The 24,832-nt window shown below is 35.3% G+C and overlaps 1 protein-coding gene across 1 annotated transcript; it reads left to right on the top strand.

The window, feature by feature from the left end:
* The first annotated feature begins 421 nt into the window (after nucleotides 1-421).
* Nucleotides 422-24,832, top strand: slco1d1 (solute carrier organic anion transporter family, member 1D1). Its single transcript, XM_084408316.1, has 15 exons — nucleotides 422-721; nucleotides 2,058-2,114; nucleotides 7,467-7,608; nucleotides 9,634-9,766; nucleotides 9,935-10,059; nucleotides 10,572-10,718; nucleotides 11,070-11,168; nucleotides 12,176-12,436; nucleotides 12,541-12,705; nucleotides 16,493-16,688; nucleotides 17,067-17,232; nucleotides 19,004-19,188; nucleotides 19,692-19,756; nucleotides 19,844-19,961; nucleotides 23,983-24,832. The coding sequence occupies exons 2-15, from the start codon at nucleotides 2,064-2,066 to the stop codon at nucleotides 24,200-24,202; spliced, it is 2,073 nt and encodes a 690-aa protein (XP_084264442.1). The 5' UTR covers nucleotides 422-721; nucleotides 2,058-2,063; the 3' UTR covers nucleotides 24,203-24,832.

The following is a 24,832-nucleotide window of genomic DNA, read 5'->3' as shown; positions in this document are numbered from 1 at the left end:
ACGCTATACTGTACAGCAGCAGCATGTCTTACTTGCTCACAGCAGTGTGTGGTGTATGAATTGGCAGTAGCAAGTCCCGTACTTGCTCTGCAGCAGCGATAAACAACAGCAACAGCATAGCAGTGTATTTATTCCACCAAGACCAAATACTGTACATATACATTGTCATATCCATTACTACGCCAAATACTCAGAGAGATTAATACAAATATTTTTTTTTTTGATTAACTACTTTGCTTATAAAAACTCCATTAATAATAATAATAATAATGACTTTAACATAATAATCAATATACTGTTTTTATTATTCTTATAATAATGATAATTATTATTAAATATTGATATTTTGATGGACTTCTGGACGTGCAGTATTCTTATCAGACATTTAGAGTATTTAAATTGAAGTGAAGGGTCATTTGACAGTACAGGCATTTGAGTGAAAGCCTCACACTACTTCCAGCAACAGTGACTTTAGACTGAAGCGTCCCATCTATGTTTGTCCAAGCGTTATGAGACAGCGTTGGTCTGCTGTGCCCCCTTGAGAAACCCCAGCCCCCTCTCACTTGTAGAGAAGTGGTCTGTTGACAGGATTAGCAAATGGACATGATTGTTTGGTTACTTATTAGATGAAATGTTATAACATTGCGTGACAAGGCCTTACCTGTGAGCAAAGTGTCAGAGTCCTCTATCCGTCCACCGAGGGACACCGGCAACAGCACAGGTACATATGATCTCTGTATCTCTTACTGTCTTTACTATAAGTCTGATCAATTTCTTGTTGTTTATAAAAGAATATCCTGTTTGCAGAGCTGATTTATATCGGTAACTTTACAATTAAGTTTCATTACTTAACTACTTTAGTTACCATGAACTAAGAATGAACAATACTGCAGCATTTATTAATCTTAGTAGTTGATGTTAATTTCAACATTTACTAATACAGTAGTCAACATTTCAAGTGGATCAAAAAAGACAAGAACGGGTTTTGTTCAAAATTCATGTGTAACTTTGATGAAAGGTTTTGCTCCACTTCAAATGTGAACTACTGTACATTAAAACCAAAAGTTATATTTGTTACATGAAGTAATGCACGGTGAACTAACATGAACAAACAATGAATGACTGTATATGTATTAACTAACATTATCAAAGATGAATAAATACTGTAAAACTGCTCATTGTTTGTTCATGTTAATACAATTAATAAATTACGGTTGTAAAGTGTTACCTAAATTACAAATAATGTTAACAGATGATACTTCACTGTAAAGTGCTACCAATTTATCTGAAGTGATTATGCATTTTGTTCTATTATATTATACACACTGTATGACCAGAGCTGTTTGCCACTTGTTTTGTGAATCTGTGAATTTTGTAACACATCTATAAAAGCTTGTCACACTATAAGGGGTCTCAATAGCAATCTGCCATTAAACAGCTTATTATATGATTTTCATAAAATAAATAAATAAAGAGTTTAACTGTTTGCAAAAAGGTATGCAAAAATGACCATTGTTTTGGTGAACATTGTATGAAATATATCTTTGCATATAAGTTTAGAGGATGAAATTGGTGAATGTACAGTGCAAACCTATAAACTGAGCATTTATTAGACTTTTGACTCTAAACCTTATACTAATTTAGATTTGCAACCACTTGTGACAACTAGTCAGCTTAACTAATACCTTTTTTCTTTCTTTTTTTTGCTTGCAGCGTCAAGCAAATTTAAAAAAAAAAAAATTCCTCATAACACGTTTCATTGTCTTAAGCATCAAACCAACATCAACAAAGTTTGTCCTGCTGTCCATGATTCTTGAAAACTTTGATTTTTTCAAACACCCTTCCTCTGGCAGGAAATGTGGTGCAATTTCTGAATCCACTCAGCTCCACCCTCAGGGGTCTTTTCCTTCAGATGATGTTTTCTTACCCCGAACAATGGACCCTGAAAAAAAAAAATGCTGTTTGCACGACAATAACATGATGCTGGACATAATGGTCCTGGCGTTAACACGCTCTGCACTCTTCTGTCATCTTTCATTCGTATCGTTTGCTTCCAGGGCATCATGAGCGTGGAACAGAAGACGGCACGAGAGCCATGCTGCTCCAAATTAAAGGTAATTTTCATTCATTTTCTTCTGCTTTGGAACTTCCTGATTACATTGACCCATTATGATCAAAGACATGAAACAGCCCATTTAATCCCATCAACAGTTTACTTTCTATTGACTTTCTTCAGTTCGTCTTCTGAGATTTTTTATAGTAGCCCCAAAAAAGAAATTTGGACACTTAAGTCACACACAGACTTGCAGTAATTATAATAATAAAAAAAATCAAGCAAGTGGAATTTTTGAACAATAAAAATAGCATTAGCACATTTTCCGAGCAAATCTTTAAAAAACTATGAAATAGCATTTAGTGAAAATTGCATATTAAACTATAAAAAATTGCATATATATATTGACAGAAAGTATTTGGACACTTTCTGGTTTTCAACCTTAAGTGGACCATGTTCAATAACCTGTGGTTGTTCCAACACTATCTCACGACCAATTCGTACAAATTCGTACGAGTGATAAAAAGGTGGCTAATTCGTATGAATTCGTACGACCTCCCTCGTACGAATTTGTACGATTTGTCTAAACCCACGTGATGGGTAGGTTTAGGGGCGGGGTCAGGGGTAGGTCATTCGTATGAATTCATACGAATTGGGCAATTCGTAAAATATGTACGATTTAGCAAAAATCGTACGAATTCGTACGAGTGAGGTCGTATGAATTCGTACGAATTAGCCACCTTGTTGAATTGTTACGAATTGCCGTGAGATCAGGTTGGTTGTTCTGTTAAAGGGATAGTTCACCCAAAAATTTTAATTCATCATTTATCATCATTTACTCACCCTCATTTTGTTTCAAACCTGTATGAGTTTCTCTCTTCTGTTGAACACAAAATAAGATATTTTGAAGAATGTTGGTAACCAGACAGTTGACGGTAGCCATTATCCTACATTACATTTACATTTACATTTATGCATTTGGCAGACGCCTTTATCCAAAGCGACTTACATTGCATTTCAAGGTACACATTTTAAAGTCTTATCAGTTCTTTATGGAAGCTTGTTTCCGCCACAAAATAAAACATTTTAAAAGATAATTGCGACTTTTTATCTCACAATTGCGAGTTTACATCTCGCAATTCTGACTTTATTTCTCAGAATTGCGAGATATAAAGTCAGAATTGCGTGAAATAAAGTCAGAATTGCGTGTTATAAAGTCAGAATTGCGTGTTATAAAGTCAGAATTCAGACTTTTTTTCTCGCAATTGCGACTTTATATCACGCAAATCTGACATTATAACACACAATTGCGAGTTTATATCTCGCAATTCTGACATCTTTTCTCAGAATTATGAGATATAAAGTAAGAATTGTGAGATATAAAGTCCAATTCTAAGGGGAAAAAAAGACGGACTTTTTTCTTTCTTTTTTTTTACCTCGGAATAGTTTATATCTCACAATTCTGACTTTATAACACGCAATTGCGACTTTATATCGTGCAATTCTGACTTTATATCTCCCAATTGCGACTTTATTTCTCAGAATTGCGACTTTATATCTTGCAATTGCGACTTTATTTCCCAGAATTGCGACTTTATAACACGCAATTCTGACTTTATATCTCACAATTGCGACTTTATTTCTCAGAATTGCGACTTTATTTCTCACAATTCTGACTTAATATCTCGCAATTGTGAGGAAAAAAGTCACAATTCTGACTTGATATATCGCAATTGTGAGAAAAAAAGTCAGAATTGTGAGATAAAAAGTCGCAATTATTATTAATTGATTATTCATTGGCGGAAACAAGCTTCCATAGTTATTGCCTTCATAGGAAAAAATAAATAAATACTATGGAAGTCAATGGGGTCCATCAACTGTCTGGTTACCAAGATTCTTCAAAATATCTTCTTTTGTGAAACTCATACAAATTTGGAACAACTTGAAATTTTATATTTTATTTTTAGGTGCCTAAACTATCCCTTTAAGACACCTGTGTGAACTTGACTGACTTGAACTGACTTCATATATCCACTGATGCCACTGTCGCCTTTTGGCTTGCTTAGTTGGGGACACTTAATAATGCACTGACACTATTGCATGAGAACTGAACTGAGCTGACATGATGACATTAGTGTTTTCTCCAGAGCTCATTGTACTCATATTTGATGAACTTAACAAAGTTGATGAAATAAGCTGAATCAACACTGAACTGATTTCAACTGAATAATGACCGTTTACTATTGTCCTTAAGAGCTGCTTTACAGCTGAATCAAATTCTGTTTGCATCATTTAATCGTTATTTTCCACTTATCACTGTAAAGCTGCTTTGAAACAATCCATTTTGTACGAAGCACTATATAAATAAAGATTACTTAACTTGACTAAAAATCACATGACCATTTGTTTACAACAAGCAAGTGAGGCTTCAATGTGCAATCACTTTTTATGGCCACTGTATTGAATTCAGTTCATCACCATCAAAAACAGTCAATGGACATCCAGAGACATCACATTTACCCCAAAATACTAATTCTGCTATTATTTACTCACCTTTGTATCATTCCAAATCTGTTTGACTTTCTTTCTTCTGTGGAAAACAAAAGAAGATATTTTAAAAGATGGTTCCTATGCAATGAGGTCCAAAAAAGGTAACACTTTAAAATACGGATCCTTCGTTAATGAATAACTACACAGGAACAAATGAGTAACACAATATTAACAATCTAGTAACTACAGTTAACTAACAAGTGACTCTGATTAACGAATTAGTAAGTAATAGCACACAGATTTAAGTGGTAGTTCACTATTAACTAATCAATAACTACTATTTTTTTAATACTTCACAGAGAACTACTGAATTTTTTTACAGATTTAAGTGGTAGTTCACTAATAACTAATCAATAACTACTATTTTTCAATACTTCCCAGAGAAAAAATGAAAAAAAATCACAATTCATGCAAAACTAATTAATAACTAATGCAGGACAAATTACTAGCACTAGATTAACATTACTGCTAGATACTGTACACTAATTATAAATATGTAATAGCGTAGCAGACTTATGATTTGGGAAAGCTGTCAATAATTAGCCTATGCACTGCTGTCTTTTAGAGAACTATTCATAAACTAAATAATTTTTAAGAATTGTTTTTATAAATGCACTTGTCTGGAACACTTACCCTGTGGCCGACTTTTCGGCATTCCTCTGGACTGGCTTTGAATAACTAGACTCATCATGGTGAGTACTGGAACATACTGAGTCATCAGCCATCCAAATACCAGTTATTTTATTAAAGCTTGAGTCATTTGAGACACTTGAGTCATTACTAACATGATCTTCACTTTAGAATACGGATCCAAATAGGGGTATGTAGTAACACTTGAGTCATTACTAGTTAGTTAACATGATCTTCACTTTAGAATACAGATCCAAATAATTAGTAGTTCCTATAGAGGTATGTAGTAACACTTGAGTCATTACTAGTTAGTTAACATGATCTTCACTTTAGAATACGGATCCAAATAGGGGTATGTAGTAACACTTGAGTCATTACTAGTTAGTTAACATGATCTTCACTTTAGAATACGGATCCAAATAATTAGTAGTTCCTATAGAGGTATGTAGTAACACTTGAGTCATTACTAGTTATCATGATTCCATGCTGTAGTTACTAATGAAGAGCCAACCCGAAAGGGTAGAATCATCTAATCATTCACAGGATATATATATACACACACACACACATATATATATATATATATATATATATATATATATATATATATATATATATATATATATATATACATATGAACAAAGAGACATACATAAAAACAATTTTGAGAGGTAGGTTAAATAATAAAATAACTGGTATTTGGATGGCTGATGACTCAGTATGTTCCAGTACTCACCATGATGAGTCTAGTTATTCAAAGCCAGTCCAGAGGAATGCCGAAAAGTCGGCCACAGAGTAAGTGTTCCAGACAAGTGCATTTATAAAAACAATTCTTAAAAATTATTTAGTTTATGAATAGTTCTCTAAAAGACAGCAGTGCATAGGCTAATTATTGACAGCTTTCCCAAATCATAAGTCTGCTACGCTACTACATATTGATAATTAGTGTACAGTATCTAGCAGTAATGTTAATCTAGTGCTAGTAATTTTTCCTGCATTAGTTATTAAGTTTTGCATGAATTGTGATTTTTTTTTCATTATTTCTCTGGGAAGTATTACAAAATTGTAGTTATTGATTAGTTATTAGTGAACTACCACTTAAATCTGTAAAAAATTCAGTAGTTCTCTGTGAAGTATTAAAAAATAGTAGTTATTGATTAGTTAATAGTGAACTACCACTTAAATCTGTGTGCTATTACTTACTAATTCGTAGTTAACTGTAGTTACTAGATTGTTAACATTGTGTTACTCATTTGTTCCTGTGTAGTTATTCATTAACGAAGGATCCGTATTTTAAAGTGTTACCAAAAATTAAAAACATACCCTAATCCTAACCCTAAGTACATCTAGATAATTAATACATACCTACATGTATAATTACAGTTTAACAAGGACACCTTAAAATAAAGTGTTACACTTTATTTTAAGGTGTCAATATTACAGTGTAATTATACATTTAAGTGCAGACAGAGTACTACAAATTAACTACATATTCTTACTATAGGGTTAGGGTTAAGATGAGAGTTTGGTTAGATAGTTATTACTACAATAACTACATGTAACATGTAACAAGGACACTGTAAAAATAAAGTGTTACCAAATAAAGTATAACTAAATACGTTTTTTAGAAGAAAGTCAGAAAGTCATACAGGTTTGTAAAGACACCTGAGTGAGTAAAATATTCATTTTTAGACCCAAATTGCAAAATAATTAAAACGTTACTCAAACTTTCCATTCCCAAGCAATACTCTACTAGGAAATACTAAACTAAGAAATTAGTCCCTCTAGAAGGTCAATGTTTGGGGCAGAGACAGAGTTTTGGTGGAAGTTGATGATTAGTGTACTTACTTTTGGTTAAACAAATAAATGGCATGGCTTCTGACCCAAACTACAACATACACTTTTTAATGGTTAACTCGTGCGACATGAACTTACAATTTGCAGAAACTACTTTTACTAGTCATCAACATGTGGGTTAAATTTCTGTGAACTCTCAATATGTAATGTGTCACTGCCATGTCAATTATGTTATTGAATGCACATATATCAGAATTTTCAGAATTTGCACAATTTATTCTTTTTTTATTCTGTTTTGGCAAACTGGTACAATCTCATTCATTTGATATACCATCTGCTCACTGCCCCACATACAGTCAGTTTTAAGGTTAGGGTTAAGGGTGGACTGTTATGCTTACTTTTGTTTTCTACAAAATCTTGTGTTTTTCTTTTTCAGATGTTTTTGGCTGCCATGTGCTTTGTGTTCTTTGCCAAAGCGTTTCAGGGCAGCTACATGAAGAGCTCCATCACACAGATTGAGAGACGCTTTGACATTCCCAGCTCGCTGATTGGATTCATTGACGGAAGTTTTGAAATTGGTGAGAATCAAAATTACACATGTTGGGCCTTTATGTAGCAGAATGCTATAAACAAATACCTTCATATAACAAAAAAACTGTCATGTTAATTCATAACTATTTTGGCGAACTGGTGACTGATATGTATGAATTAATTAGAGAGTTTTCGTACAGTCGTCTTACTCCCCATTGGTTTGGTTGTGAGGTTGGGGGTGAACCTTGATGCTTATGTTTTATAAAAATCGTACAAATCACAATGTACAAATTCATACGAATTTATCACTGTTTTATCCAGAGCTGCTTGCACTCATTCCATAATTTACTCATTCCAACTTTGCGTAGATGTTGAAGTAAACTGAATCAACACTGAACTGATTTCAACTGAAAAATGACTGTTTATGTTTACTATTGTCTTTTAAAGCCGCTTTACAGCAGAATTAAATTCTGTTTGCATCATTGAACCATTACTTTCCTGTTTATCACTGTATCATCACCACCCCACCAAATAGTTACGTTTTCTCATGAGATCGGATTGCATTTACTGTAGTTTGGCCCCAAAAAGTATATGGACACTTAAGTGGCACTTAAATGCAATGGTAGATGCCAGTTGGTTTGATTTTAAGTAAACAAGTGATGTTAGAGCTTTTCCAAGACTTTTAACCACGTGGTTTTAGTGAATTTCTGAATATGAATATCTAATACAGTGACACTGAAACATTTTTAAGTGAGGCTTAAGTCTCCAAATACTTTTTAGGGACATTGTATTAGTGCCACACTGTTTCATTAAGACCCCGGTATACTTAAGCGAAATCAAAGAATGAACTGATGTGACGTCATTTTGAAACAAAACTATACCAAAACTAACTTTGTTTGGAGTTCGGTTTGGGAGTTTGAAACAGCTTGCCAAAGCAAACTTTCCGGAAGAGTTCGCTTCTGGCTGGACTTAAAACGCCTTTGTACTACCATTGGTCCGTGGCGATTGCATAATAGGCTCCGCCTTCTTTCACATGGAAATCTTCTCTGGTTCATTTCTCCGGAAGTTGTACTGATAATGTTTTTCATGTTTAATACGGCAAAACTGCTTGATTTTAGCCAATGTATTGTATAAAATAAACGTGACGTGACTTTACTAGACTGCTGAATTGCAGAGCTTGTGCAAATATATTGCTGCTATGATCAGATGCTTTTCTAATAACAAATGATCGCTGTTTTCTCAATTGTGTTGTGTTTATTTTGTTATTGAGAGGAAAGCGCGCAGCATATTTACATATTTCAGACGAGACCACTTTGGCAAGTTACTTGAGTTTATTGAACACAATTTATCTTTGGCGGTATGGTTCCTTATGGGGGTTCTTGCTCTATAATTAATGACATACAGAGCTTTAGCATTAACCCCTCATAGAACCATCAGCTTGAGTGATGTACAGATTTAAAACAGTTTAGTAATGTCTTTAAGCAACAGTTTTAACATGTAGACATAGCAGTGAATTCCGGGACGTCTATACTGTAGCTTGGCTATGAGGATGAGTGTCTCTTGGCGATGATGTCCGTGACGCTAGAACTTGGAAGCCTTGGTAATCTGAAACAAAGAAGAGAACAGCCAGAAGGTGCATGGAAGTATGCTTGATAGTATACTTATAGTGGGAGGGCGGGAGGGTTGCGAGCAGTTTGAGCATGTTTCCCGGGCAGTAGTGCCACGTATATATATCCTCCCGGTCTAATAGGAAAATGGTAGTGGTTGGAGCGATTTGACAGCTGATCGCGTCAGCTGATCGCGGCCTATGCCTGCGTGGCTTGTCCGAACTAACGCTGCACCCGATTAATCCAACCGTCGTTCTCAGCAATGTGGGCGGTGTCAGATGTTCGATAACAGTATATCGTTGGTCACGTTTTCCGAACTTCGTTTTACCCCTAAGCGAAGAACGAAATATATCGGGGACTTAAGTCTATTGTGTAAATGCGAGTAAATTTGCAATATATTTCTCTCTTGTGGAGTATAAAATGAGTTGTGATTTTAACAGGATAACCAATTGTTGTTCTTTTCAGGTAATCTGATTGTAATAGCTTTCGTGAGTTACTTTGGCGCTCAACTACATAGACCACGACTGATAGCAGCTGGATGTTTACTCATGGCCATAGGATCCTTCATAACCGCGGCACCACATTTATTCCAAGGACTGTAAGTTTACGTGGATAAACATATTTTAACATTTGACAATGCAGGGTTTTTAGAAATGCAGATAGAACTAAACCCACTTCGGTTACTGTATTTGTATCAGCAAGTTCACATTTCTGTATTGAAGTAAATACTGGTAATATGTGTCAAACGTGTGTTTATATTCCACAGGTACAAATACGAGACAACAATTACACATTTTTCTGCCTCCAATGGGACAGAGAGTATTCTACCATGCTTAACCAATAGAAGTCATTCACAAGCTAATGATATTCACACAATGGAAGTTCAAGCAGGTAAGTTGTTCGAGCTTGTCCTGCGATATTAAGCTGATAGGTCTTTCTTCACAAAGTTCATTGATAAGATCAAGCCTCTCCACTTAAGTTTCTTCTTCCAAAAATCCAATAAAATCGAATAATTTATATTAAATTAAATTGTAAAATTTTATTTAAGAAACAGAAATATGAGCCAGACATTCAACCTTCAGTAATACTGGCATCCACATTCTTATGAAAGAACAGTTATTCTGAGAAGATACCAGACATAAGTTGGGAAAGTGGAGCTGTAAAATCAGTTTTCATGTTTGGCTTGTAATATGAATGTACTACCAACATTGACCTACCGCTCTAGATTTCTTATCTGGCTTTTGTATTTCTGAACTCTGACCTGTTGGAGGCCCAATATGTTGAAATTTATCGTTTCTTTTTTTGTAATTGATACTTAGACTTTGATCTTTCATTGAGATGCTTTGAGGTATGTTAGCAGTCTTGTGTGTAGTTGTTCATTTGTGGTGTTTTTGTTCCTTCAGAGTGTGAGAAAGCAGCCAGTTCCTCCATGTGGCTCAGCGTCTTTCTCGGGAACATGCTTCGTGGGGTGGGGGAGACACCCGTCATGCCGCTTGGGTTGTCTTACCTAGATGACTTTTCGAAGCAGGAAAACACTGCTTTTTACCTGGGTATGATTGATTGCCGGTTTTGAGTATTATATTGCCAATTCTGTCATACATTTAAGCCTATTAACATCCTGCTAGTTACAAAGCAACCCCATAAGATTTCACTCAATTACGCAATTGAAACTTATTTTAATAGCGTACTGTGCTTGATTTATGAAATGTTATAAAAATGTCAGGCAAAAATTTCATTTGGAGGGGGGATAGGGGTGGGGTGTTGAGGGAGGGAGTGAAATATAATGGGTTCTCGACATTTTCTGACATGTGATAAACATCACCCTCCTGCTCTTTCTCTGATTAAGACGATGTCAGTGTGAATCAGCATTTTTGTTCTGACTGAGGTCTTGTTTTCTTCAGCTCTCATACAGACGGTGGGAATAATGGGGCCCATGTTCGGATTCATGTTAGGATCTTTCTGTGCCAAGCTCTATGTGGACATCGGAGCAGTAGACTTAGGTAACACTGCTCTTTCAAACTGTAAACAATCAGATGCTGGTATTCACCTGTTCAGCCAATAAAGACTGGAACTGATAATGGCTCTTTGACCTAAACTGATCTTACATATGCCTATATCGAGGCCAAATTGGTGATTTAAGAACTTGTCATGGTTATAAAATATGGGAAGAAAATATATATACAAAAATATTTTATTCATTAAATTAAATTTTTAGTCAATAAAAAAATCAAAATAAATGTTTTATTTAAATATAATATAATATAATATAATATAATATAATATAATATAATATAATATAATATAATATAACATAATAATGTTATTTTCATTAAAATATCCCTAAAATGTGTTTGTGTGCAAAAAAATCATGCTAAAACTTATCTATTTATCTTATTTATTTTATTTTTATTTCTATTACCCAATTGGCAATTTTTACTTTGTACAGTATAGTATGAACACCTTAATATTTTACATGTTTTAATCATGTTTAAATGATTTATGACACTGCAAAAAAATCTAACTGACCAAAACTGACATGATAATAATTTTCTGCACATTTCTAAAAAAAACTCCCAGCAACCTTTCTGAAAGGCGTTTGACATACAAACTAGCACTTGTACCTTCAGTTTTACTGTGTCATAGTTGCTTGTTGCATGCAAATAATGTGAAAAGTAAACGTTTGTCGATTGGTCAGGTCACTTGGTCAGTTAACTTTAAAAAGCACTCTGTTTGCTCAAGAGGATTCCAGATCATAACCCTGCATGCAGCATTATACATGAAGTCAGTGTTCTTATGTGATGTTAATGAATGACATGACTTTATGATATGCATATATGTGACACATTCACAGTGTGTTATGAGTAAAATTCAACTAGTCTTCTATATAATTACTTACTGGCTGACTAAGTTAGTTACCCTCTGACATAAAGGGTCTTCGGTCATACTGTTCATTAGGATTTCAAACTATAAACTGAATAAAATGTCCATGTCTGTTTTTTTCCTGAAGATATCATCACCATCAACCACAAAGACTCACGTTGGGTTGGCGCCTGGTGGCTGGGTTTTTTGATAACTGGTGTAGTGATGCTACTGGCTGGAATTCCCTTTTGGTTCCTCCCCAAGTCTCTTCTTAAGCAGGGTGAGACTGAAACTGAGAAAAAGTTGAATGTTCTAGAGGGCGAGCAGGACCGCTTCATTCCTGACAACAACAAACACAGTACTCCTCCCAACAAACCTGCTCCGGTTTCCATGGCAGCTCTGGCTAAAGGTGTGCATTTCATTAAAATATATTTTGCAATATGTTTGTTACTAGGATATCTTTGAGACATTGAGCATACATGACCCTTGTGTAAAGCTTCTTGATGTTTTTAGATTTTCTGCCAGCACTGAAGAAACTCTTCAGCAACCAGATTTACCTGCTCCTCCTGGGCACTGCTTTTGTGCAAGTCAATGGTTTCATAGGAATGATCACATTCAAACCAAAGTTCATGGAGCAAACTTATGGTCAATCACCATCAAGGGCCATATTTTTGATAGGTGGGTTTACATTTATTTTACATTAACTGACTTTGTTTAAGCCTCTTAAATATTAATTTCCATATAAAACACATAGTGAGGCCAATTGTGTCCCTCTTATCTATATGTAAAAAAGAAAAATACTTTCACAAAAACTAGCTAATGTTGACACATCAACAATAATCCATCCCTATCATATATATATATATATACCAGTACCAGTCAAAAGTTTGGAAACACTACTATTTTTAATGCTTTTGAAAGAAGTCTCTTATGCTCATCAAGCCTGCAGTTAAAAAAAACAAAAAACAAAAAAAAAAACAGTAATATTATGAAATATTATTACAATTTAAAATAATGGTTCTCTTTTTTTAATATACTTTAAAATGTACTTTATTTTTGTGATGCAAAGCTGAATTTTCATCAGCAAGTACTCCAGTCTTTGGTGTCTTATGATCCTTCATAAATCATTCTAATATGCTGATTTATGATCAATGTTGGAAACAGTTGTGCTGCTTAATATTTTTTTATAACCTGAGATACTTTTTTCAGGATTATTTGATGAATAAAAAGTTAAAAAGAACTGTATTTATTTAGAATAGAAATCTTTTGTAACAATATACTTTAATAATTTGTAAGAAATTAGTACTTTAATTCAACAAGAATGCGTTAAATTGATAAAAGGTGATGGTAACGATTTATATTGTTAGAAATGTTTTTATTTTGAATAAATGCTGTTTTTATGAATAAATGCTGTTATCGTTTTACTCATCAATGAATCCTGAAAAAAGTATTCCAAAAAAATATATTAAACAGCACAACTGTTTCCATCATTGATAATAACTGAGTATCAAATCATCATATTAGAATGATTTCTGAAGGATCATAAGACACCAAAGACTGGAGTACTTGCTGATGAAAATTCAGCTTTGCATCTCAAAAATAAATTACATTTTAAAGTATATTAAAAAAGAGAACCATTATTTTAAATTGTAATAATATTTCATAATATTACTGTTTTTTTTTTTGTTTTGTTTTTTTTTTTTAACTGCAGGCTTGATGAGCATAAGAGACTTCTTTCAAAAACATTAAAAATAGTAGTGTTTCCAAACTTTTGACTGGTACTGTATATATATATATAAAACAAAACGTCTGGTTCCCTGAGAAAAGGGAATGAGACGCTGCTTCCCCTAGGGGTCGCTATGGGGAATGTCTCCGGCATGTCCGGTGTCTCAAGTATGACTCTAAACATGACAATGAACTTGAAATTGGCAGGCAGTAGCCTATGAAGTCACCACTGGTATAAAAAGGGCACCTGTGCAATACATCATCCACTTTTCATCTAAAGGAGACATCTACAGGAATACCGAAAGCATGGCAAAAGGACTCAGCGTCTCGTTCAAGCTGGGACCGAGATGGGTCTTGTGCATGTTGCCCACTTGGGTCCCACCTAGTAGCAAGTGCAGTCCTGCATGAAATCCATCTGGGCAGTTAACATGGGGCCATTAAGGAAGACGCAGACAATCCCATATAGAACCCATTTTTCAGCCCATTTCAAAACCACATGGGCCCCACATACAAATGTTGGCTGGGTTAAAACTGGGACCAAGATGGGTCATGTGTATGTTACCCAGAACCTCTATCAGACAACCCCTTAAGAGTGGAGGTCAGCAATACTCAAAGGCAGTACAGTGAAAGCTCAAAAGAGCTAAACTCAATCTAGCTGGCCTGCAAAGCTCCACAGAGTGGAGGCCTCAATATGAAGACTCTCACTGAGGTCAGTAGCCAAGGAGGCTCCAAGAGAGCCTAACGACCTAGCATAATACCTTACCGCTAGCTGAGCTCTAGGAGCAAGGGCCTCAGCATAAAGACTCTCCAAAATGAGAGGAGGCCTAACTACATCCTACACCCACGACAGCTTACAAGCAGGCTCACAGAGAGCCTAACTACTTGCCCACAGAGAGCCTAACTACCTCTATAACGCGAGACTCTAAAGCAAGAGGAGGCCTGATAATGCTCCATGTAAAGGCAGTACTGCCTGGTCGAGCCTCATGGGCGGAGGCCTCAGCATAAAGACTCTCCAAAGTGAAAGGAGGCTTAAAGGGATAGTTCACTTTGAAATTAATTTTTGATATGTTTTAGCTTACCTCAAGGGCATCCAAGATGTAGGTGTCTTTGTTTCCGCAGTAGTTTCAATTTTGATATTTTTAGGTCAAACCGTTCTTGTCTGTTAGTCATAATGCAGGTCTATGGTCACTGTCTCAAAACACAAGCACAGAGTCCAAATTAAAACAATTCCCCATCGTCCAAATGAAATAATTCCCCATCATAAGTACACATTGATGGCCTAAGACATGAAACGAGCGGTTTGTGTGAGAAAACGAACAGTATTTATATCGTTTTTAGCTCTTGAAAACAGCATACGTCCAAATGATCTGACGGCGCGGGCGGGTATAGATATAAACATAGATGTCGCCTTGGCTACGGTTTCGTTCCAATGAACTGCAGTAGCGAAGGCGACATCTAGTGTATACATCTATACCCGCATAGATATATACACTAGATGTCGCTTTGCTACGGTTTCGTTCCAATGAACTGCAGTAGCCAAGGCGACATCTATGTATACATCTATACCCGCCCGCGCCGTCAGATCATTTGGACGTGTGCTGTTTTCAAGAGCTAAAAACGATATAAATACTGTTCGTTTTCTCACACAAACCGCTCGTTTCGTGTCTTAGGCCATCAATGTGTACTTACGATGGGGAATTGTTTCATTTGGACGATGGGGAATTGTCTGTGCATGTGTTTTGAGACAGTGACCACAGACCTGCATTATTTGACTGACAGACAAGAACGGTTTGACCTAAAAATATCAAAATTGAAACTACTGCGGAAACAAAGACACCTACATCTTGGATGCCCTTGAGGTAAGCTAAAACATATCAAAAATTTATTTCAAAGTGAACTATCCCTTTAACTATGGCCTACACACGCGACTGCTACAAGGAGGCTCACAGAGAGCCTAACCACTTGACATCGCTATATGGGCGTAGCTCTGAGAAGCGGAGACCTCTATAAAGTGACTCTCTATGGTGAGAAGATACCTGATAACGCTCCACGTAAAGGCAGTGACCAAGGAGGCTCAGGTAGAGCCTAACAACTCAGCACTACTGCCTGGTAGAGCTTTAGCCTAACGACTCTCAAGTGAGAGGAGCAAAAGACTTCTTCCATAAATAAACAGTCAAGGAGGCTCACAGAAAGCCTAACTACCTGACTGTACTTAAGAGAGCAGAGCTCTGAATGTGGTGAAACTGAATGCAGTAACTAAGGAGGCTCACTGAGAGCCTGCTACTTAGTAAGCCCAGGTTTCTTCATTGAGCAGCGCTCACAATGCAAGCAAACAGCCCTCTTGAGGACTGAGCGTGCATGCTAATCACCCATGCAAACAATGCATATATCGTATGTCATCGAAACGCTGACACGGATGTACACACTTCCTAAAGAGCTTTAGCATGGTCATCTTCGTTTAGACACACACTCAAACAGAATGGATCCTGAAGACAAGAAGAGGATGACGTATTGCACAAGTGCCCTTTTATACCAGTGGTGATGTCATAGGCTGTCGCCTGCCAATGTCATGTTCATTGACGTATTTAGACTCATTCTTCAGACACTGGACATGCCACAGGCATTCCTCATAGCGGCCCCTAGAGGACGCAGTGCAAGTTCCCTTTCGAAAAGGAACTGTGTTATAAGTTTGAGGACTCAATTGAAATGCATGTATAACAATCTTAAATCATCTTTTCAGGCATTATGAATCTACCAGCTGTGGCCGTTGGAATCATCACTGGAGGGTTTATAATGAAGAAGTTCAAACTGAATGTTCTCGGAGCTGCCAAGATCTGCATCGGTGCCTCTATTATGGCTTTCATTACGCTGATCATTCAGTATTTCCTGCAGTGTGACAACTCACAAGTGGCTGGACTTACAGTGTCATATCAAGGGTAAACACTCCAGAAATAGTCCTACAGTTCATTGTGTTGATGATCATCTTTTTCTGTGGCAGCTTTGAGTGGTCAATGGAATTGATGAATGGTGTCTTTTAACCCTCATGTCCTATTTAGGTCTCAGAGGCCCAGATTCCAGTAATTTTGACATTAACTTCTTTTGGTGCCATTTCATTTATAATATCCTCTGATCAAATCAAAAGTTTAAATAAGGTTAAGAAAACAAATTTGCTATGCATTTTTGAGGCATTTAATAGGCCTTTGCGGCCTTTGAACAATAATTCAGTTTTTTGTAAGCCGAGAATCATTTTTAAGTCCATAAGTACAACTATATTGAATTTTAAGTGGTTTTATTATTCTGTTTATTTCTAACAGGGCTCCAGAGGTGTCCTACCAGACGAACACACTACTCTCTCAGTGTAACATTGGTTGCTCCTGCTCTCTCAAGCACTGGGATCCGATATGCGCCAGCAATGGTGTGACCTATGTCTCCCCCTGCCTCGCTGGCTGCCAAACCTCTACTGGGGTTGGCAAGGAGATGGTAAGCTATTCCCATTTTTCCAGATAACTACATGCCTGTTGCTGAATCTGTTTTGGCCACAGACCTCTATACTTTTATACCAATTTTATTTGTGTGTGTCCCAGACAGCAACATAGTGTCGGCCCAGATCCGGCCCACATCTGGTACGCATTGAATCAACATGTACCCGGATCTGGTCCGACACTATGTTGCTGTCTGGGGTGTTATTGTGATAGTATACAACATCTGTACTATAACACATTTGAGTAAACAATCTATTAGAAACGACGTGAAACTGCTGTCATGTGATACATTTCTTTGTGAAACAGATTTTAGCCATGATGATTTGATTGAATCATAGACCATGAACAAGGATCATTATAGTTAACTAAAACTAAAACCTAGTTGCGAAATATTGTGAACTTCTAAATTTGCATTTATTTTTAGACCATGGGGTCCAAAAGTCTAAGACCACTTGTGAAACTGATTCTATTTAGCAAATTTGTAATGTTTTGGTATTAACCCTCTGTTGTTGTACGGTCATTTTAGACCAAAAAAATAATAATTGCTATGTGACGACAATCTTTTTTTAATTTTTAATTTTTATAAAAATCATGGGCTTCAATTCAAAAACACTTAATGGTCGTAAAAAAAGAATAATCACACTCTTGTTGTTCACGGTAAAAAATGACTTGCCATAGACAATGAATGGGAAATAGGCAAAAATACAGAGAATTTTTTGTGTGTACAATCTACAAATCAGCAACAATGCAGAAAAAAAGTGCACAAACAATGAAAGGGTGACACCCTAAAATATCAAGAGAGAAAAATAGACACTGTAGCTGTTACAATATGGCAAAATTCAACCAGAAGACTCAAATAAGAGGTTAAAATCAGGTTGATTAAGCTCTGATAAAAAAAAATAAAATAAAAATATTATAAATTTTTGTTACATTTCTATTGAATTTTGATGTTATGTGTAAGAAAATGCCTTTCTCTGGTTAGCAAAATTCATTTAAAAACTGACACGTCAAGATTTCAAAAGAATGTCTTCAAGAATGTCTGAATATATATCTAAATCCACAACCAGAAGATCAAATAATCAAAATAAGTATTTATGTCTAAAATCAACTAGAGAATTTGTATGCTTTTTTATAGTCATATATGAATCTAGTGGTTACACCATTGCATTATATACGTTTTTCTTTTTTTTTTACTCCCACCAGATGGCAATAATATACCTTAAAAATTTTGATTTTAAAAGTTGTGCCTATTTTAACATGAAATATAGCTTTAATTGAAAAGTAATACAAAATATTAGTTTTTTTTTTCAATGGGGAAAATATGATCATAATTATTGCATAAATATTACTAAGTACAATGAAACTCTCTCAAAATACAAAATACAAAATAAATATTATTGAGAAAAAATATAGATTTTACTGAAAATAAAAAAAAAGTTACATTTCAGGTGTTCAGTCACTTTTGACCATGAACAACACAAGTGTGACTCCCAACTGAACAATACCAAAGGGTTAAGTTTGTCCCCCATTTGGCAATTAAACTCGCTCCAAGTTTATGTAAACCTGATTATCCATGTTATGCCAGCATGATGTAAGAATGTTCCAAAGAGCAAGTTGTGAGCCTCAGTGGAGGAAGCTGATCTTTTGTACAAACAAGTGAACATGGTTTATTTACATTTGATTAGTGTCCCAGAATTGGTGTTACATATTTGGACCCCACTGCATTGGCTGGTATTGCATTTGCTAACATAGTCTCATTCTTTTCAAAGGTATTCCACAACTGCACTTGCATTGGAGAGTCGTCTTTCCCCTATGCAAATATGTCAGCGGTGCTGGGCCAGTGTCCTCGAAAGAATGATTGTGACTACATGTTTAAGTTCTACATGGGGGTATCAGTCATTGGCGCCTTTCTCTCAGCTTGTGGGGCAACACCAAGTTACATTATTCTGCTCAGGTAACAAATGTTCCCAACAGTGCAACAACACACTCATTTGAGAGACATGAATGTATTTGAGGGAAACTGTACAATGCAATATGTGGGTCCTTCGTGGTGCCTTTTCATCCTCATTAAAGGGCACAAAGACAAAAATAAGTCACCTTACAAAACGCAATCCTTTAATTTGATTGTTCTAACTTTTTCATAAGTATATTCCTGTAAGAGTTTTAACCCAATTTTAGTTATTATAATGCATGACAGGTTAGTCTACCTGTTAACCCTTGTGAAAAGGAATAACAGGGTTAACAGGTAGACTAACGAGATTGAAGTAACACCAACTTGGGTGAAAATACATAATGTGTATCATAGCAAACTGACCTTTTTCAAGTTGTATTTTATCTTAGCCTATCCCACCCTGTTAGATATTCCTCCCTGTTCTTTCCATACATACATACATACATACAGATAATACAGATTTCTTTTAATGCTAATAAATGTCCTCATGATTGACCTTTTCCTAGATCCATAAAACCAGAACTGAAGTCTTTTGCTCTTGGTATGCATACTTTGGTTGTTCGGACACTGGGTAAGAGGATTTTTTTTTTGTTCTTAACGCAAGATTGTAAAACAGCAGAAATAAAGAATCTTCAGCTGATCTGAGAAACTTTTCTAGGTGGCATTCCCCCTCCAATTTATTTCGGAGCCTTGATTGACAAGACTTGTCTGAAATGGGGCACGAAACAATGTGGAGGGAAAGGAGCGTGCCGTATCTACGAAACAGGCGCCTTCAGGTTAGTACTGGAAACTTACATTGTTTTAAGAAGTTGAACAGATACAAATTAAACCAAGTCTTCCTTTAGGGTGAATGTGAAAATTCTGCACCACTATCACCTTGAAACAAACTTGTACATATCATAATTCTCGCTAATATGCTTTCAAAACGCTCCTTGTATCATTGGTCAGACAAAAAGATAACTTGACCCAAATCTCACAGCCATTGGCAAAAACAGTTTCAAGTCCCTGTTTTTGCACTTTTGGGGAAATTAGCCTACCAGTCATCGTAGTCATCTTTCCAAATAGTACTGGAAAAGGTGAAAGCATTGTAACATTAACAAACAAATGATATGACCTTAAATTTCATTTGACGAAAAGCTTTCATGACAAGCATGAAATATTTGCCGCACAGCAGGAACAGTGGAACAGTGCCACTTCTTATTCATTTGAAAACAACCTATGATCCTTCTGAACTTGCCATGAATGTGAACCGTTTGTTTGCAGCTAGTAGGCAATTACAGTACAATTAATTAATAGCTTTATCTTATTTATTGGTGTTTGAAGTAAGGTAAATGGCAAAGGTTATCTGAAGTCTATTTCCAATAACATGTACAGTGGTGGTCAAAATTGATGGCACCCCTGATAAATATGATAAAAAATGGCTGTAAAAAAATAAATCTGCATTGATTATCCTTTTGATCTTTCATTCAAAAAATCTAACCTTTCATTGAAGTAATATAATTGAAATTGGGGGGTAAATCACATTATGAAATAAATGTTTTTCTCCAAAACACGCTGGCCATAATTGTTGGCACCCCTAGAATTGTTTATGAGTAAAATATCTCTGAAGTATATTCTCATTAATATTTACCTTTTTTAGCACACCAGGGTGACTAGGAACATGAAACTGTCCAGCTATGACTTCTTGTTTCACAGGAGTTTAAATATGAGGAAACACAAAGGCCAAATCCCCTTAATCATCCATCACAATGAGTAAAACCACAGAATATAGTTCTGATGTGCAGCAAAAGATTGTTGAGCTTCACAAAATAGAAAGTGGCTGTAAAAAAATATCTAAAGAATTGAAAATCCCCATTTTGACCATTAGGGCAATAATTAAGAAGTTCCAATCAACTAAAGATGTTACGAAGCTTCCAGGAAGAGGACGTGTGTCTATATTGTCTTAATGGATGGTGAGGAGGAAAGTTTGAGTGGCCAAAGACTCTCCAAGGATCACAGATGGAGAATTGCAGAGATTACTTGAGTCTTGGGGGTCAGAAAGCCTAAAAAAAAATTATCAAACAACCCCTACATCACCACATGTTGTTTGGGACGGTTTCAAGAAAAATCCTCCTCGCTCCTCCAAAACTAAACTTCAGCATATTCAGTTGTCAGACACGACTGGATCTTCAAAAGGGACCGGATTCTGTGGTCAGATTAAACAAATAAAAGGGCTTTTTGGCAGCAAACCCAGCAGATGTGTTTGGTGCAAAAAGGGATGAAGAGTCCCCCATGCCTACGGTTATATATATTGCTGGATCTTATATGTTGTGGGCCTATTTATTTGCTGGAGGTCCTGGACATCTTGTTCAGATACATGGTATTATGGATTCTAGCAAATACCAACAGATAAAAAATCAAAACCTGTCTGCCTCTGCTAGAAATCTTATAATGGGCCGTGGTTGGATCTTCCATCAGGACAACGGTCCAAAACAAACATCAAAATCAACACAAAAATGGGTAACTGAGGACAAAATGAAGCTTCTGCCATGACCGTCCCAGTCCCCTGACCTGATGAGTGAACTGAAGAGCAGAAGCATCAACATGAACTTGTGAATCTGAAGGATCTGGAGAGATTCTGTATGGAGGAATGGTCTCTGATCTCTTGTCAGTTATTCTCCAAACTCATCAGGCATTATAGAAGAAAACTCAGATCTGTTATCTTGGCAAAAGGAGGTTGCAAAAAGTATTTAATAACAGGGTGCCAATAATTATGGCCAGCATGTTTTGGAGAAAAACATTTATTTTATAATGTGATTTCCCCCCCACTTTCAATTATTTTACTTCAATGAAAGGTTAGATTTTTGTGAATTTTTTGAATGAAAGATCAAAAGGATGAACAATGCAGATTTATTTTTTACAGCCATTTTTTATCATATTTATCAGGGGTGCCATCAATTTTGACCACCACTGTATGTTACCAAATGGAATTTTATAGTCACAACTTTTTAAGTGGCAAAACACCAAAGGTGTATGATATTACCACCATCTTGACTTGTTTGCAGTCATAAAATGTTAATGTGATAGTGATGTCTATATATAAAGCTTTGAATAATTAAGAAAAACATCTCTTATGCTCACCGAGGCTACATTTGATCAGAAATACAGTAAAAACAGTTATATTGTGTTAAAATTTAAAGTAACTTTGGTAACACTTTATAATAACTGTACAGTAATAAAATAAATGTACTTACAAATAATTTTCAAACTATTAGTTTATAGTCAAATCATAGTTAATTGTTGTCTCTACATTGTTAATATATTAATAGGCTATATACAAAATAGTTGTCATGATTATAGACTTAGTTCCTGTTTGGCCTATACTCTGTTTAGTTATTATTAGCAATTAATATTGTTTAATTAGCTCATATGTAAAGAGTTAAATTGTGGGGTTTTTATGGGTTTTTAACAACTAATTAACTGTAAATAGTTCTCACTTTAGATTAAGAAGATGAAAAAATGTAAATACAATAAATTAAATATGAATTAGTATTAATGATTTGTAAGTACTTTATTACTATATACAGTACAGGCCAAAAGTTTGGAAACATTGCTATTTTTAATGTTTTCGAAAGAAGTTTCTTCTGCTCATCAAGCCTGCATTTATTTGATCAAAAATACAGAAAAGAAATGTAATATTGTGAAATATTATTACAATTTAAAATAATTGGTTTTCAATTTATTATACTTTAAATGATCATTTATTTCTGTGATGCAAAGCTGAATTTTCAGGATCATTACTCACATGATCCTTTAGAAATCATTCTAATATTCTGATTCATTATCAAAGGTGGAAACAGTTCTGCTGCTTAATATTTTTTCAAAACCTGTGATACTTTTTTAGGATACTTTGATGAATAAAAAAAGAAGCAAATGTTTTAAAAATAGAAATCTTTTGTAACAACAATATACACTACTGGTCAGTAATTTGGGGTCAGTCATTTTTTTTTCTTTCTTTTTTTGAAATAAATCAATACTTTTATTCAGCAAGGATGTGTTAAATTGATAAAAAGTGATAGTAAAGAAGGTGTATATTATTAGAATTTTTATTTTATTTTGAATAATGCAGTTCTTTTTAACCTTTTATTCATCAAATATATTAGGCAGCAGAACTGTTTCCAACTTTGATAATGAATCATCATATTAGAATGATTTCTAAAGGATCATGTGATAGACTGGAGTAATGATCCTGAAAATTCAGCTTTGCATCACAGAAATAAATGATAATTTAAAGTATAATAAATTGAAAACCAATTATTATAAATTGCAATAATATATCACAATATTACATTTTTTTTTTCTGTATTTTTGATCAAATAAATGCAGGCTTGATGAGCAGAAGAAACTTCTTTCAAAACCTTAAAAATAGTAATGTTTCCACATTGTTGGCCTGTACTGTACTTATTATAAAGTGTTACCATATTTTGTAACATTATAAATGCCTTACTGTCACATTTGAACAATTTACTGCATGCATCCTTGATGAATCAAAGGATTCTTTTTTAATCTTACTTACCCCAAACTTTTGAACGGGCTCCTCCTCCTCCGCTGGCCCTGCCCAGCTCCAAATCTCCTGTGTTTTCAAAGAGCAGAAGCAGCAATCCCTCGAGGACCACACAATAGGATTTTTACAAGTGTAAAACTTCACTAACTTCCCGGATCACTCCCTGTGCTATCTTACAAGGTGGTATGAATGCACCAAGGCACCAGCAGATTTTCTAACTACAGATTCTGGTCTCTTTTTTTTTTGCCCTACAGAAATTCTTTCTTGGGTCTTATTTATGGCCTTTATGCCTCATCCTACCTGTTGTGGGGGATCATGTACAATAGACTGTCTCGTCGTGAGAAGAAGCTTGCACTAAAGGCTCAGTTAAAAGCTCCAGAACAGGATGGCAGTGGGGTTTCTAATGGCAATACGAATGCCCCTTCAGCTATTGTAAAATGCAATGAAAATCCAGACCAGGAGACTACTATCTGAAGAGACTACTATGTCAAGTTCCAATACAACTGTAAAGTCAAATGTGTGTGTTGCACCAAAGTAATAGAGTGTTTGTGAAGTTACAACTGCCACTTGTACATTTATTGATAAGAGTATTAAATGCTGTTTGGGAACTCATCTACAGACTTTCTACATTAGGTTCAACTGCACCTTCATTTTCAGATATTTTACTGGATCTAATACATTTATTTGTATCATTCACACATTTAAAGAACAACATTCGAGCAGTATCCAATCCAACAACTATAAGCTAGAAAGTAATATATTGTACTCAAAGAAAACATACCTACTGGATGTATGGATAATGTGTTTCCTCAGACCAGAACATTGTTACGTAGAATCACTGTTATAGTGTCAGGTTATTGTGAGCTCACTGTTTCTTAGGAGCTGCTTGTCATGTCATTATGATATACATTTGGGTCACATCATCATATTTGGTCATTTTTATATATATATATATAAAATTCTGGATGGAATAAAATTGTACGTATGCAGCTGTAAATAATGGACAGTATGCCATGTACATGGATCATTTTGCAACATTGCTTATGATATTAAAATTCTTTCTTTGTAAGTCCTTTACATTTAGAATAAACGAATTTGTCTGTG

This window comes from Rutilus rutilus (genome assembly GCF_951802725.1).
Source record: "Rutilus rutilus genome assembly, chromosome: 4".
Lineage (NCBI taxonomy): Eukaryota > Metazoa > Chordata > Actinopteri > Cypriniformes > Leuciscidae > Rutilus > Rutilus rutilus.
Note: the sequence above shows the minus strand (reverse complement) of the source record. Positions and strands in the feature narration are given on the sequence as shown.